This window comes from Leguminivora glycinivorella, chromosome 12 (genome assembly GCF_023078275.1).
Source record: "Leguminivora glycinivorella isolate SPB_JAAS2020 chromosome 12, LegGlyc_1.1, whole genome shotgun sequence".
NCBI lineage: Eukaryota > Metazoa > Arthropoda > Insecta > Lepidoptera > Tortricidae > Leguminivora > Leguminivora glycinivorella.
Window position 1 is genome coordinate 21,478,556 of NC_062982.1, and position 16,412 is coordinate 21,494,967.

Consider the following 16,412-nt stretch of genomic DNA (forward strand, 5'->3'; position numbering starts at 1 on the left):
GAAACGTATTCGTAGACTTATTCGTAGCGTAGATTTGACTTTCCGTAGATTATTCAATTTTCATATCAAAGTACTCTTCTTCCTTCTGATTTAACTCAATACTCATTATTGGCGATTAGCTAACAGGAGTAGGATTAAAAAAAAAAAAGAGTTAATTTGTAGATTCGTTTAATAATTCAGCTTTAAGCATGGCGGATTACACTCTTATTGGCACCAGTTACAAATACTTATAATGATAGTAAATGCCTCCACCCATGGAGCATGCAGCTTCAAGTTACTATATCCTCGTCCTGCCCAATGTGATTTATAATGGACATATTCTATTTTTTGAAAATTATTAATTAAAAAAAAATATCTATATTTTTTAAACCGTGGTACAAAAGGAGAATCTACCCTATTAATTAAAGAATTTGGTTTAAATTTCAATGTCTCCAAGCTGTATATGGTGGGCAGGACGAGGATAGATGTTCAACCAAATTATGACACTATAAAAAGGCGGCAAATTTAAAACGTGTAGGGTTAACCGGCCAATTGTCTGCAAATACATGCCTTCCAACCTTGACGTTGGCGTAATCATCGACGGAATCACTTAAAAATTGATTGAAAATGTAGGGGCGAAGGTTTAATTCCCATTGAAAATTTGAATTTCGCGCCTTTTTTTAGTGCCGAGAATTGGGTGACAGTCTATATGTACCCCTTGCACACAACATAAACTTGTTGCTTTATAAAATAGGGTCCATAACGCAGATTTAAACAAAGTCTGTCAAGCCATTTAGGTGACTAAAAAAAAGCGGCAAAGCGTCCCATAAAAAATATTTCGCGCTATTTTATAGTGACAAACATGGTTGACCGACTATAATAGTTTTATATTATATTTTTAAATGTCTAAACTTAACAACAAAATCAAGCTTGCGTAATATTATCATCATTAACTTCATCCACAAAGTCCGCCAACATATCTTCCACAGACACCCCATCATTGGAAACCGCCATTTTAACAGTGACACTGCCTTCTACCTCCCGTTTCTCAGGAGACTTCTCTGGAGACTTGACTCCATTGACTTTAATTTCTTTATCAATATTGATATCTTCTTTATCTAAATCTTCAGGCGTAACTGCAACCTGTCCGCAAGTGATATGAACATCATCTGTCTCATTAGTGTTCGGTAAATTCTCATCTTCTAAATTCTCAAGCACAGCCACAGACTTTCCTGTATTCGGGTAACCGTAGCCAACTTCATTAGATTTACCGGAGAGACTGTCCCCATCAACTGTGTCTATTGGCATTTGTGTTGTCGCTTCATGGATGTTATTAACTTTTTTATAGTCCGTTGTGTCCGGATTGTCTTCGGTGGAGATTTCATGGACATCAGCATGCGTAACGATGGTCTCTTCAGTGGATATTTCATGGACAGCATGTGTTTCTTCGGGGTCCATGGGAACTTCTTCGATGTCTTCTGAGTCGGAGTCGCAGACTTGTATGGAGTGTTCGGAGGAGCTGCTGAGGCTGATTTTATCATCGTCGATTCGGGGCTTCTTGATGGTAGGCTCTTCCAGTTCCGGTGCGTCTATGTCGCAGGATTCTGGTGGTATTCTGTGAATAGAGACAATAACTGTAGTGTTTTTTTTTGTATTTGAAAAACCACCGATGATCTTGATGATACCAATTATTTTCTTGTATACAATAAGGAATACAATTTCATAAATAACTTTTACGCCCACCATTCGATAATTCTCTAGTGTATGTTATCTCCATCCTTATATATAGATCAGAAATGGTCGCAGTGATACATAAGGCGCCCTGAAGCCTTACAAAGCCCCTAACCTAACCTATCTCCATCCTTTGCAGGATTATCATATTACGAGAGAGTTAGTGCTGCCATCTAAGTAAGGAACAAATCAAATTAGAACTGTATCGAGTATAATATGCACATATAAGTCTATATCTATAGATCATTCATTTAACCTGCAGTGCCAATATCAATATAGACATCTTTAGCGTGAAAACAGTTAAGTCACTCACTTGTCAGCTCCCAGCAATGACTCCAGCGCCTCCCGGTTCCTTCTGGACATCCTTCTCTTCTCTTCTACCTCCTTCTGTGCAGTCTGTGTGTCGGCCGCGAAACTGAGCGACGGCGGCGAGCAGTGCAGATGCAGCCTGATGTCTAGGAGGGCTTGGGTGCAGAATTTGGAGATCTGTGGAAATATGCAAAGTTTAGTATCATTTTGACCACAAACTGATGGTCTCGCTGGAAGATCAGCGCTGACTCCTGGGTCAGCATTTATGCTGAGGCGGGACCATTTCGTGGTTATCCCGAGTTACATTTTTTTAAAATCTCATACCTACTTATTAGAATTTACATAATACTTTTTTTTTAACTAAGTAAAATAGCAGTTTATTTTAAACATAACATAAAAGATTAAACATAACATTAATACTAAAGTTAAATCTAAAAATAAGTAAAAACTACATAACAAACTATACCTATATACATATAAAAATACTTACCTACCTACGTACAGTAATAGCCCAGTTATAAGAAAAATACCCCTTCCAGTAGGTCGGCTTGCGGCATGGACCCCATGACACTGGCGGCGTTACCTCTTTGTATCGCAAGTGATATACGTTGACAGAGGTACGCGCCAGCCCTGGGGTCCCCTGTGGTGTCGACCAGCCGTGCCGACAGTGCCCCCATGAATGATTTCATATCGGCCGACCAGGGACCCAAAGTCTCAACTGCGAGCGCCACAAACTCGTAGTCGTTAAGCAACGACGAGTATTTACGGCGCTTGAGAATTTGGGCCTGGTCAGCCGCAGCTCCGGCCTGAATGCGAGTCCCCTGAATGTGGGACTGAGCAAAAGTGTCTACACACGTTGCGTCCCACACCAGGGTCCTTCCGAGTTTCCACGGCACCAATGTTGCTCCATCGGGCCGCTTGCCGTCGTCCCTTGTCATGCCTACGGGTTCTAACACCGCAGGCACAGAGACGGTGACAAGCGCGCGACGGACCAAATCGTTGATTGTGCCGTGGCGGAACATTCGGCCGGCGCTTCGGGAACATGAGAGGCCGTGTCGGCCCAGCTGGTCCACGTCCTTGCCGCAGATGCAAGTATGCGGAGCACATATTCTGGATCCAAGCCTTAAGCATATTGCTATCCTTAAGGTACTTGGATCCAGAATAGTACCGATCGCTCGCGATGGCAGAGCTTGCAGCCAGTGGCCCGACTCTGGCGCTGAAACAGCCACTATGCGCGCACGTTCGTAATCGTTCGGGCTTTGTTCGATTATTGACGCATGGGCTATTTTAAGACGTGGGGAGTCCCAATCCCGCTGACAATGGCGGGCAACTGGGATGTCCGCACTCGGACACGACTCACACCATGCCTCCCTGGCCTCCTCAGGTTCGCCATCTCATCGTCAAGCATCGTGGAACGGTTTAAGATAATGCCGACGAGAGAAAGCGAACCGTAAGCAGAGGAAAAAAAAGCAGGTAGAGCCACGCTAGTCGATGTGCGAACACCCAGTCCCCCAAATCTTATAGGGAGAACCGCTTGGGCCCATGAACTGTTTTCAAAATGAATGTTCAAAATTTTTGATAAAGTGACCTGAAGGGAGGAGTCAATGGAAGAAAGGATTGATGGGAATTTCCACATTTGACAACTACGGAGTAAATACATAAATTTTGGGGTGAAAAGACAGAAACGGATGATGAAAAGCGCAATGTGGGGATTAATTTTAAAAAGAAGATCAGATGTACAATTGAATAAATTAAGTTTGCAATTGACTACTGGAGTGACCGATTCATCGAAAATTGGGGAGCCTAAAAGGGTGAGGGATGATTTAGAGTGGACAGAAATATTTATAAGTACCGCATTGAATTTTGTTAAAATATCAATTTTTTTTTCGGGTGGAAGGTGATCTGGTATGAAAATCTCACATTTGGTAAAGTTTAATGAAAGGCCGATTTTAGAAAAGTGATTAATGATGTACTGGATATCCTGAAGAACGGTTATAGCATCGCCTCCAAGGGAACCGTCATCTAAATACCAGAGGTTAAATTTTGAATTTAATTTTGTGATGATGGGATGAATGACTAGGCTGAAAATGGCGGGCCCAAGCGGATCTCCTTGCTGACAACCCATGCTCGATGAAATAGTTTTTTCTCCAAAGAATAATTATGTACTTTACTTATATAATTGTGTTTACCATTGAATAAATTATTGAATCTGAATCTTTTGGACGTGGACGATATGGAATATTGACTAAAGTGACGAATTAAGAGTGGCTCACGAAAACAGAATGAGACAAAATTAAGAATAAGACAAAAACGAATGGGACGTTTCGCAACGTTTTACAATGTCTGGCGGTCATCTACTTAAGAATATCTTACGTCATTTAGTCTTTTGTGTATATCCTTTAGTATAAAAGAAATCGCCTAATAAACTGAAGGGAATTTCGCAATTTTAAAGTGTTTATTCGAAATCACACTATCACAGAAATTTACGTCGCTATTGTTGCTGTGGATATTTTAGATATCTCATATTTAAATACTAAAAAATGTTAAATGAACTAGCTATTATTTGTAGGGCTTATAAAAATGTACTTAAATAAATTAGAAGAAAATTAAAAGGCGGGAACAGTAACCCACGAAGTGTCAATGGTAAAATTAAAAAAAAAGTTATGTTGGCAGCAGTGTATTCAAAGCCGGTCGCACAAGTTTGTCACTAGAAAAGGGCGCGAAGTTTTAAATTTCTATGGGCCCATAAACATTCGCGCCTCCATTTAAAAAAAATGCCGTTTTATTCTAGTGACGGAAATGGCTCGACAGACTTTATTACAGCTAGTAACATATTTTATGTAAAGCTGTGTTTACACGTCACATATTGTTGACGACTATTTAATGTGATGTTGTGTTGAATGTAGGGTAATGCTTCTATGTTCATATAAGCACAAGTTTTCTTTATTTACAACTGAAAAATGAATGATTGAAAGATGGTCCATTGCTTACCTCTCTACACTGGCTATTGACGGCAGCGCTATACAGTTGAAGGCAGTACTGTGTGGGAGGGGGCACCCCTGGCGGGGCGCTCCTTCTAGAAGCTTCTAGAGCGCGGAGCAGCGCCAGGCCGCGGGCACTGCTGTAGTCAGCTAGGTGGAAACATTCGCGAACTAGCAGCTCGTGGAAGACCTACAATAGTCAAATAAGTATATTATAAAATTTGCTAATATATTCGGATTTCATAGACTATAATCAGCACGCTTCGTGTCCTAAACACGGTCGACTGAAGTTTCCTGTTATAACACGATTGTATAAAAGAAATATTATTGGACATTCTTACAAAGTCCCGCGGTAAGTTCATGAAAGCTAACACAGCTAATTATAAGATTGTAGTTTTACGTCACTTTTCACAGCTTTTAAATGATTTGGAAGGTGATTATAATATTTTTCCCCTCACTAGCTCGGAAACACCTGTTTTGTCCTTTAATACCAGCGGGTAAAAACGCATTTTATCCACTAGTGGGTAAAGTAATTTGACCTTGAATAAAGTCAAATTAACTGCTTTAAAATTGATAAAAAGTAGGTAAATCTAGTAATAGAGATGATTTACCACCGGTGGAACTACTGGAAGCAGCGATAAACGCATTTGCTATAGTGAGGGGAAAAGTTTTGTGTTACACTCGGGTGCAATAGTTATTTGTTATACAAGGGGGCAAAGTTGTATTTTAACGCCGAGTGTGGAATTGAAAAACGAGCAAGTGAAAGGATTCTATAGTTGAACCACGAGCGAAGCGAGTGGTTCGAGAATAGAATCCTTAACTTGCGAGTTTTTTAACACACGAGAAGTAAAATACATTTGCACCCGAGTGTAACACAAAACTTTTCCCCTCACTATATAGCGAGGAAACTACAACGCAAAAAATGCGTTTATCACTGCTTCCAGTAGTTCCACAGGTGGTAAATCATCTTTATTACTAGATTCACCTACTTTTATCAATTTTAAACCAGTTAATTTGACTTTATTCAAGGTCAAATTACTTTACCCACTAGTGGATAAAATGCGTTTTTACCCGCTGGTATTAAAGGACAAAACACGTGTTTCCGAGCTAGTGAGGGGAAAATGTATTTTACTTCTCGTGTGTTAAAAAACTCGCAAGTTCAGGATTTTATTCTCGAACCACTCGCTTCGCTCGTGGTTCAACTATAGAGTCCTTTCACTTGCTCGTTTTTCAATTCCACACTCTGCGTTAAAATACAACTTTGCCCCCTTGTATAACAAATAACTATTACTGCCGCATAATAGGGGCTCTTGCGGTATAGGTATTTCTAATGTCGGCACAGGTAACACAAGTTTGTATTTTAGTCTCCGATTCTGTATCTCTTTGAACAAATGTTTGTTTTTTCTTATATATGTGCATAACTCTAAAATGTAGAGACATGGAAGTGTGAGCTCGTATGCCGTGTTTAATAAAATAAGGTCTGCAGCTATCTAAATTTTGAATTCCGACTAGCACGTGAACACAACTTTTCTGCATAATAAATAAGTCATGCGCATCTGTACTGTTTCCCCACGTTATAATGCCATATCGAAGCCATGAGTTAGCGAAAGCACAGTAGGCGGTTAGTGCTGTATCGAAAATAAATGAATTGAATTAAAAGCTTGTGTTGTCGATACTCAAACATATAATATACACAAAATATGACTAAGGAACAAAAGATATCTGTGCTCCTCACACACAGACCAACCCCTATAGACATCCATTACAAGACGACTCGCGGTCACCAGCCTTACTTGTATTTGCCATGATATAAGCGCGGGCGCTCGCCGTGCCCGATCAGTAACGACCAAGTAACCGACCCGAAAGCAGCTCGTATTTTTCGCAATAAAAAAATTGAAAAAGGGTATTTTGATGCCTTAACGATGTTCACCTGTAGTGTGGAAAGGTAACAAGAAGTTCAAATTTAAAAACGGACGGTATTACATTCCACAAATAAGTCATATTTATAATTTATTCAGAGCCGGCATAGGTCAACTTACACTGGCCGCTTACGCGTCAGTAGAGGGACAGTCATACTTCTGTCCCTTTTCATCTGGCGCGACTGCCCGCCGTCCTTGAAACGACCAATCGCAGCGCGCTAAACACATTCCCCCTCCCGCTCCTCGCGCCCCAAGCACTGGTGATTTGTAGCACGCACAAAATTTACAATATTGCCACTCTATAGGAGGTTCTCTGTGTCCTCACCAGGTTTCGACCTGGTATATAATGAACCACTTCACGCACTAGTGCGTAAAAAAAACACCATCTGTACTGAAAATGATTTACCTTATGAGTGGCCGGTTTGAGAAATATTCCACAGACTGTCAGGAACGTTTCCGTACACTCCAACGCTGCTATAACTGTTTCCTCGTTGGACTCCGCACACCTTAAACATATTATTAAGTTAGTTACATATTATATTGAAAATGAAAATGAAAATATTTATTGTAGATAAGTAAGTATAAAACTAAACCTAAGTATTACATTTGTACGGACTACAATCTACGAGTATGTTAATATCTAACTTATCCCAAAGTGAAATGCAACCAATGGTTTCATTGGTCCCCGCACTAGGCAAGCCTGTATCGCGGTGGCCAGTACTATAAGGTGGTACAGATAAAATAGGGTTGGTCGGTTGTTACATTGTTACATTACATTTTAGTCAATAGTCGTTTACTATTGATATATAATGATATATATATATATATTATAATGATATTGTTTTTTATTCTATAACAGAAAGTACCTAGCTCTATTTTTTAACCTACGACGCAAAAACGACGGGATGTTATAGGTTTGACGTGTCTGTCTGTGTGTATGTCTGTCTGTCTGTCTGTCTGTGTGTGTGTTTGTCTGTGGCATCGTAGCTCTCGAACGGATGAACCGATTTTGATTTAGTTTTTATGTCTGAAAGCTGAGTTAGTCGGGAGTGTTCTTAGCCATGTTTCATAAAAAATCGGTCCACAATGTCGCGGTCGGGGGTTTTTTCAAAATTTTAATTTTGTGGTTAGGTTATTTCGTACATATAGCTTTAAGACCGCCAAATGTGAGAAACGATTGTAATTTAAACAGTTACATTACGATAAAAGTGCGGAAAGGTGCAAATTCGAAACGAGTGGCGAATTACCACTTCGCACGCGTAACGTATGACATTTTATAGAAAAAAAAAATGGCTCAAGTTTCGGTATAGGGAAAAATGGGTAAAGTAACAAGTAAATAGCATCATTTGGCAGTATCAATCAAAATGGCCGGTGCTATTTTTTAGGGTTCCGTAGTCAACTAGGAACCCTTATAGTTTCGACATGTCTGTCTGTCCGTCCGTCCGTCCGTCCGCGGATAATATCTGCAGTGAACGTTAGCACTAGAAAGCTGAAATTTGGTACCAATATGTATATCAATCACGCCGACAAAGTGGTAAAATAGAAAGTGAAAAAAAAAAATGTTTCGTTACCCCCCCTCCCCTACATGTAAAGTGTGGACTTATTTTTTTTTTCATTCCAACCCCAACGTGTGATATATTGTTGGATAGGTATTTAAAAATGAATAAGGGTTTACTAAAATCGTTTTTTGATAATATTAATATTTTGGGAAATAATCGCTCCTAAAGGAAAAAAAAAGTGTCCCCCCCCTCTAACTTTTGAACCATATGTTTAAAAAATATGAAAAAAATCACAAAAGTAGAACTTTATAAAGACTTTCTAGGAAAATTGTTTTCAACTTGATAGGTTTAGTAGTTTTTGAGAAAAATACGGAAAACTACGGAACCCTACACTGAGCGTGGCCCGACACGCTCTTGGCCGGTTTTTTTTAAATTAGATTTCGTGCTCGCCTCTTTTAACACATGACGGCAATACCTACTTTTTAAGCCTGCGTCCGTAGCCGAATGCACAAACACTCACGAAACGAAACGCTCATAGATGTCTATCTCTATCGCTCTTGCGTATTGGCGCGATGCGGTCAGACCCCGTAGCCGAATGGCATTTCTACGACGAGAAACGATAAGCCGCGAAAGGTAGTCTGGCTCTGTCGCGCCAATACGCAAGAGCGATAGAGATAGATAGCTACGAAAGAGATATTATCGTGAGCGTTTCGTGAGCGTTTGTACCATTCGGCTACGTATCCATGCTTTAAGTTAACTTACGTGGTAGTATTGTTTGCGCCGGGAGCGTAGTTCGCTATCGAGCTCTGTTGCAACATTACTTGTGCTTGTTTCTTCTTTTGTTTCTTTGACAGGTTTCGTGGCGGATTATTCATCTGTAGAGAAATAGCTTTTATCAATTCTTTATGAAGAATAATTTTAGTTGTTGAATTCATCTCGCTCTAATCTAGAACAGAGCCCTACTGGGGAAGTACCTCCGCCTTACCACCACCAAACCACCACACCAAACCACCACAACCAAACCAAATAGCACACTGAGAGAAATTTGCATTGTGAATTTAACAAGTTCGATTTGTTGCGGTTTATTCGTTTGAATCAGCCAAAAAACGTATGTTTAAAACAATATGTGTCTGGTTGTTTTTATAAAATCGACTTGTTGATTCAAATATATTGCCGATTCAAATGACAAGTAGCTTGTTGTTTGAACCAAAGAGCACGTAGGCGCTATTTTAACCAAAAAACTTGTTGAACGAACATGAAAACTGGTTGTATTTTCTCTCAGTGCACCACACCCAAAGACCACAGCCAAATAGCACTAGACTCTACTCATAGTGTTGTGTTCCTGCAGGTGAGTAAGGCTGCCAGAGCTCAACGAGGGTGCGGAGTGCTTGTGACGGAAGGACTTACGGAACTAATATGTTCCGTCTATTGTCCTTTGAGTCGTCGGCAACACAAACCCTCCTTAGAACTTGTACACTCTATTGCTGTGTACTTAACACAGCAAAAAAGAGTGTACAAGTTACTAATGGGTTGGCAACGCGCACGTGAAACACCTTGAGTTGCAGGCGTCTATAGATGAAGGTGACCGCTTTCCACCAGGCGGACCGTATGCTTGTTTACCACCGACGTATTATAAAAGAATCTCGATAGAGAGAACATACACACATAACTGCTCAAGTTTCGGTGCCAATGTTAGCAATTAAGAGGTTAAAGAAAACAAAATCGTGACATTGCAGTGACAGGTTGCTAGCCCATTGAAACCTGAACAGTTTCATGTGCTCTGCCTACCCCTCTTGAGAATACAGGCGTGAGATTACCCATGTATGTGTAACTCACTGTTATATTCTTTGTGACACTAGTTCATCATGCCAAGTGGGTAAGCTGTTGTACGCTGTGTATATACTAAATAGAACTCACCGTCAGCTGCACGGTATGTGTCTGTGGAGTGACGTCACTGGTCATATGTGAGACTAGCTCGTCGTGCCAGCCGCGGGCTCGGACCGGCGCGCGGTGACAGCGTAAGCTGTTCAGCCAAGTGGATAAGCTGTTGTAAGCTGTGTATATACTGCATAGAACTCACCGTCAGCTGCACGGTATGTGTCTGCGGAGTGACGTCACTGGTTATATGTGAGACTAGCTCGTCGTGCCAGCCGCGAGCGCGCACCGGCGCGCGATGACAGCGTAAGCTGTTCAGCCAAGTGGATAGGCTGTTGTAAGCTGTGATCCGGACGCCACTGGAAACAATTTTAACAATAATTTAAGGCACTGGTCTCACCGCGAGCTAGTAAGCTACGCTATGAACAATCGGTAAAAAAAAACGAACAAAAGATAAGCACTCCCGTGCATATAAAAGAGACACAGCGATTTTGATAGCTCACCGCTGGGCGAGTAACCATAAACATCGCCGTGTCTCTTTTATTTACACGGGAGTGATTATCTTTTGTTCGTTTTTATAGCCGATAGCTCATAGTTTACTAGCTCGCTCGCTCGTACGTAAATTTGAACACAAGCAATAGATTATGTAAACATAGGTACAGAGGAGGCAAGGGTAAAAGTTCTAAAGGGCCTTTTATCGTCAATCGTATTTTAGCCAATTTGTGTAGATTGGTTCAATATTATTCATTTATTAAAAGCTACATACCTTGTTTGATCATTTTGATTATCTGAAGTCCATCGCAGCGTCTGCATCACACATTTGAAGACTAGGGGAGAAAATGGGATCAGATTTGATCCCAAACTGTAACAAAATTTAAACACTTACTCGGGATTATTCACAAAAAGTTACCAAACTAATTAGTTAAAAATGTTTTGTCCTTTTCTCCCAAATACGTAAGTCAACATGACAGAAAGAGACAAAACACTTTTAACTAATCAGTTCAGTAATTTATATGAAACAATAAATTTTCTAAAATCAGGCTTCTTTTGTGTATAGTGCTTTTATTAAACATGCATTTTTCAATTACAAAATACATTGATAACTTTTTCAAGTGATTATTAATTATCTCCCAAGGCGTGCATGATAGAGCAAAAATTGTCAATCTTTCATTCACCTTAAAACACCTACCAAAAGAAAAAGCAAGTATTGCTTGTCCACTCATTTACTTCTGGTAACTGTATTAACTATACTTCTCTAATATAGGTACTTAAGATGATACAGGAGGGGTCAATTCTCCATACAAACACTCTCGTCTATTTCCTCCCTGGTTTTTGAAGATAGAGCAATGATTTTTTCAACACAGATTATTATATTTTTATCTGTGTCGGACCGTTTTGATTTTTTTGATATTCTTATTTAAAGACGCTAGATCAAATCAAAAATTTCCAAAAACGCTCTTTGTTTTTGGCGTAAAAAAAAGGTGTGGTGTTCAAAATTGGTAACAATTAGCCAAAAGAACTAAACGGTCCGGCACAGATTATTTCATTGTTATTCAGATTCTGAAATTTCGATACGATTGATTAAGTTTTGAAGGAGGAAACGAGAAAAAGTCGAGAGCAGAAACTCGATTTTAAAGATTTTAAAGATCGCAATATCTTTTAACTGTTCTTAATGGACATTTTTTTTTTCGATAAATCTAGTTAATAACTAGTATATTAAACTAAAATTTTCAAATTTAAAGGGGGGGCTCCTTTCCTTGTTAGCATTTTCGCTCCTGTAGCGTCTCAACAGTTTTTTTTTACATACCAAGCCACGAGAGCGTCCAGCGTTCTCAGCGCGTGCGTTTTAACGGTCGCCACAGACTCAGAGCTGTGCGCCGCGTCCCCGCTGGCCCCTAGCGCTCGGATCACGGCGTCTAATATCATCTGTGGCCGCACCGGCTTACCCACTGGGTATATTTCACTGAAAGAGTAGTCGTTTAATAAACAATAACCAAGAAACACCTTCAAATCAAGAGTGAACAGGCATCTTCTGGGCGAGCTCACTCCATCGTAGGCCACGTCTTTGCCTTTGGCTAATCTATGGCCAAGAGTAAGCCCATTTATAAAATAAATAAATAAAAACCCTAACACGTTATAGGGCCGTAAAATTTGACACTTCAAATGCTCCAAGTAGGTATAGGAAACTAGATAGGGTAAATTGCCATTAACTGACCACATAGTGCTAAAAATGTATTCAATATCTTATACTATTAAACGAGCAATTCTTGTATATTTATTTATTTATTTATTTATTTATCTATTTATTTATTTATACCGACGATCTCGGAAACCGCTCTAACGATTTCGCTGAAATTTGTTATGTGGGGGTTTTAGTGGATGAAAAATCGATCTAACATATCCTTAGGTCCCGGAAAACGCGAATTTTCGAGTTTTCACGCGTTTTTCTTCTTGCGCCATCTCGTGTGGAGTAGTTGTACTGTTGAGACAGAAGTCTTTCGGTCGATGTAAGTATTATTTACTTCAAAGACTAGATGGCGACACAGGTCAAGGCTAACACGAATAGAAAAATATACTGAGCTTTTGTGACGAAACGCGCGCCATCTCGTGTGGAGTAGTTGTGTTGTTAAGACTGAGAGTTCTTTCGATTGATCGATGTAAGTACTATTTATTTTCGAACTAGATGGCGACACAGGTCAAGGATACGAAACAGAACCGAGCGAAGCTCGGTCGCCCAGATATTAGCTATACTATATTAGTAAACAGAAATCATATTAGGATAACGTGGCCAGTTACTGAGATGGAACCGTAATAGAAACTTCATGTAAAAATTAACTAAAAGTAAAGAGATTTTTTTATTATTATTATGAAATGGGCATTGTTATAAAACGAGTGGTAAATATGAAGGTGGATGGATACAACGGTAGTGGAAGGCCTAAGAAAAGATGGATGGAATGTGTGAACAATGATATTAGAGTGAAAGGTAGACGGCTGATAGAGAGGAATGGAGGAAGGTAATCTGCTGCGCCAACTCCAAATAATGGGAAGAGGGCAACGGAATGATGGTGATGATGATGATGATGGGCTCTTTTGGCCACAGACTAGCCAAAGGCAAAGACGTAGCCCAGAAGATGCCTGTTTACCCTTAATTTAAAGGTTGCAGAGGTGGGAAATTACTTTGTTACATATATTATTTGTTTGTTTCAGTAGTCACACAAATGAATGTATTTAAATATTTATTAGAAATATTGTTTATGTTAGAGATGGGCCGAATATGGACTTTGCCGAATACGAATATTCGGCCGAACATTCGGTTCAGCTCTTACCGAATCGAACATTCGGCCTAATATTTGGTTACGACACTTTACGACATATTTTTAAAGCGGATGTTCATTAAAACTATTAAATGATTGATAATGGTTATATATGTTACTATACATTTGATTGCTTTACTATACATTCCTTGAATACGAACATTGAAAAACTTGGCGAATATGCCGAATACCGAATATTTACCGAATATTCGGCCTATCTATAGTTTATTTTCGACTAACACCTAGTGGTAAAGTTATAAAAACGTAGAAACTTACACAAGCATGGCTTGAATGAAGATAAACACATTCCGGAGCCTTGTGCACAGTATCTGTTGCCTGTTCAGTATTCGCTCCTGCCCGGATACTAAAGATAGGTCGCTCAATGTGGACAACAGAATTGAGTCTGATGTTATTTTGTTCTGTAATGACGAAAGTAAATATGAATTATTTAGATTTTCTTCTAAGACATATATAAAGTTAACATATTACTAGTGTTGCTTAAGCAAAAGGACACTTTAACAGGTTGTGTATATGAAGATACAAGCAAATTTGACTTTTTGGCAAACAACTTTTATATGAAACATAGACAAATTATTTGCATTTTACCATTGAAGTTTCATAAACTAAATTAAAAGTTGAAAAGAAAAAATGTATAACACAGACTTATGTAACTCCATATAGACAGCTACAGTCTAAGAAAAAAACGTAGCTCAGAACCATATAGAAAAAGGTACGGTGATCTAGATGGCGTTACGCCTTCGGGAGACGCTCGGCTAGATAGCGCTAATACTAATATTTGATATTAATATTAGCTTTTAATACATATCAAGCTAACAATGTGGGCCAAATTGTCAAACCTGAGGTTTAAAGTTTTAAGCTTGTGTCGAGAGATGGCAGTCTATGCACTGTGATTACATATATTATTTAACTTTGACAGTAACTCTCTATAGTACTTGATCTTCTTTGGGTATAATAAAAGATTTCAGCCATTTTATAGCTTCAAGATCATTTAAAATTTAAAAACAAAGTGATGATTGTTAAAAAAAAACATGAGTTGCTTGAAACCAACTATCTTGTTAAATTGTATCTTGTTATTTAATGCATGTTAATTATAAGATCTAATGTTTTGAAAAGAAGTTGCCCGCCGAGTTTCTTGCCAGTCCCATAGTGGATACCCCCCTCCCAACTGAGGGGGGACTGAAATCTTCTCGAGGCTGAGGCGTAGGGTTAGAGCCGGCGTAGCTTTATTTGACATTCATATGCGCATTGTAATATGCCTACTTGAAAAATAAATATTTCTTTTTCATTTTCATTTTTTCCATTATTTAAATATTTTTTTTATACAACATCGGTGGCAAACTGCCATACGGTTGGCCTGATGGAAAGCGGATATACAACTTTCTAAATGACTTTTAGTTAAAAAGAAAATTAAGTACCTCTTCTTCCCCATTGCTCCTGTAGATGTTAACTGCGTTAGGGAATATCTCGGAGAGGAGAGAGTGCACAGCGTTGCAGAGGGCGCTCATGAGATCCCGCCAGCAAACTTTGGGCGTGGCTGCTTTCTCCTGCCCAGGGCGCACCTGTTAACAATATTGATATTTTTACTTAGGCTACATACAAATTAACCTTATTTTCTAATTAATTTTTACAGTTTAAAATTTAGTTTCTATAAATTTTCTTGTATAACCCTATGCCACTGATGTGTCATGTAACATGTACTTTAATATCAACATTATATGGGTGTAACCCACAGACACCTTGTCTGTGGGACGTCACATCAGCAGCAGAGGGTTAAGTCAATTATATTTCTCAATTTAAAAGGGACTTTCATTTCTATTTCAAACAAGACGATTTCGAGGGACAGATGGATGGATTAATATGGATTAATATCTGAACAAAGTATACAAATAAGGATTCAGTTTGTACCTTTTAAGGTGCAGATACAGAGCACTAAAACTGTGTTTTAAAGTCAAAAGTTTGATTGTATAATTTACTACTAAATGAGTCATTTATGAAACAATATCATGATAAAAATTTAAAATTGGTTAGACAAATTGGGGCCAAGATGGGTTGGAACTGGATTTTCAAGATAAGATGAGATTCTCTTAAACTTCTCTAAGTTTAATAGATGTTTATAAATAAATCTTACTTGCTGCAGCACATGAGCACATTTAGCGGCTTCTATTACAATGTTGCAATTGCTTGAGTCCAAGAAATGGACTATGTATTTTTCTATATTTGCCCGTTGCGAACCGCAGAGCTTTGGGAACCTAAAAATAAAGCACATTACAGTTATAGAATGTTATAGGGTGTATAATGTGGTAATAAGATTAACGTCATTACTGTACCGGTTTATAACGCCTTCTAGTGATCTTAGCCATCGCACGCAGTCGCCTTCTTTGTGTTTTGCTAAATTAGGGAAGAAAGAGGATAAGGCTTCCTTAGCTGCATCTGTATCGTGAGGATCTAAGTCCCGAACTTTGTTTAAAATTTGACCTGTAAAATAAAGTTAATTAATTCTTGTTTATTGACACACACGCCTTTAGATGAAGTTTCCTTAGTCGTCATAGTTGAAACAGTAATACTTACTCATTTCTATTTCGATTAATTATACCTTAAAGTTTGTAATAATTTTCATAAACACAAGGTAAACACATTTTATTTGGCTTATTTTGAGGTTATAATGTGACTTGTCAACCAACTTGACAATTGTTCTACGTATTCAAGCTACATATAAAAACTGTAGTTTTATAAATCTGTGTTGTATAAAAGAAACGTTTTTTGAATTGTCTCAAATAAGATAAA

At 38.8% G+C, this 16,412-nt stretch overlaps 1 protein-coding gene across 1 annotated transcript; it reads right to left on the minus strand.

Moving 5' to 3' along the window:
- Positions 1–157: 157 nt before the first annotated feature.
- On the minus strand, positions 158–16,290 carry LOC125232143 (proline-, glutamic acid- and leucine-rich protein 1-like). Its single transcript, XM_048137773.1, has 13 exons — positions 16,197–16,290; positions 15,956–16,103; positions 15,757–15,877; positions 15,044–15,187; positions 13,884–14,026; positions 12,101–12,256; positions 11,060–11,155; positions 10,499–10,652; positions 9,181–9,293; positions 7,326–7,425; positions 5,011–5,190; positions 2,024–2,196; positions 158–1,594 (listed from the first exon to the last, which is right to left on the minus strand). The coding sequence occupies exons 1-13, from the start codon at positions 16,198–16,200 to the stop codon at positions 904–906; spliced, it is 2,223 nt and encodes a 740-aa protein (XP_047993730.1). The 5' UTR covers positions 16,201–16,290; the 3' UTR covers positions 158–903.
- Between the last annotated feature and the right edge of the window lie 122 nt (positions 16,291–16,412).

Bases quoted from the DNA above. Each gene is read 5' to 3' on its own strand.
- LOC125232143 (XM_048137773.1), bottom strand. The intron at 15,878-15,955 runs GTACAGTAATGA...CTTTATTTTTAG, and splicing joins CTAGAAGGCGTTATAAACCG to GTTCCCAAAGCTCTGCGGTT. The intron at 15,188-15,756 runs GTAAGATTTATT...TATTGTTAACAG, and splicing joins GTGCTCATGTGCTGCAGCAA to GTGCGCCCTGGGCAGGAGAA.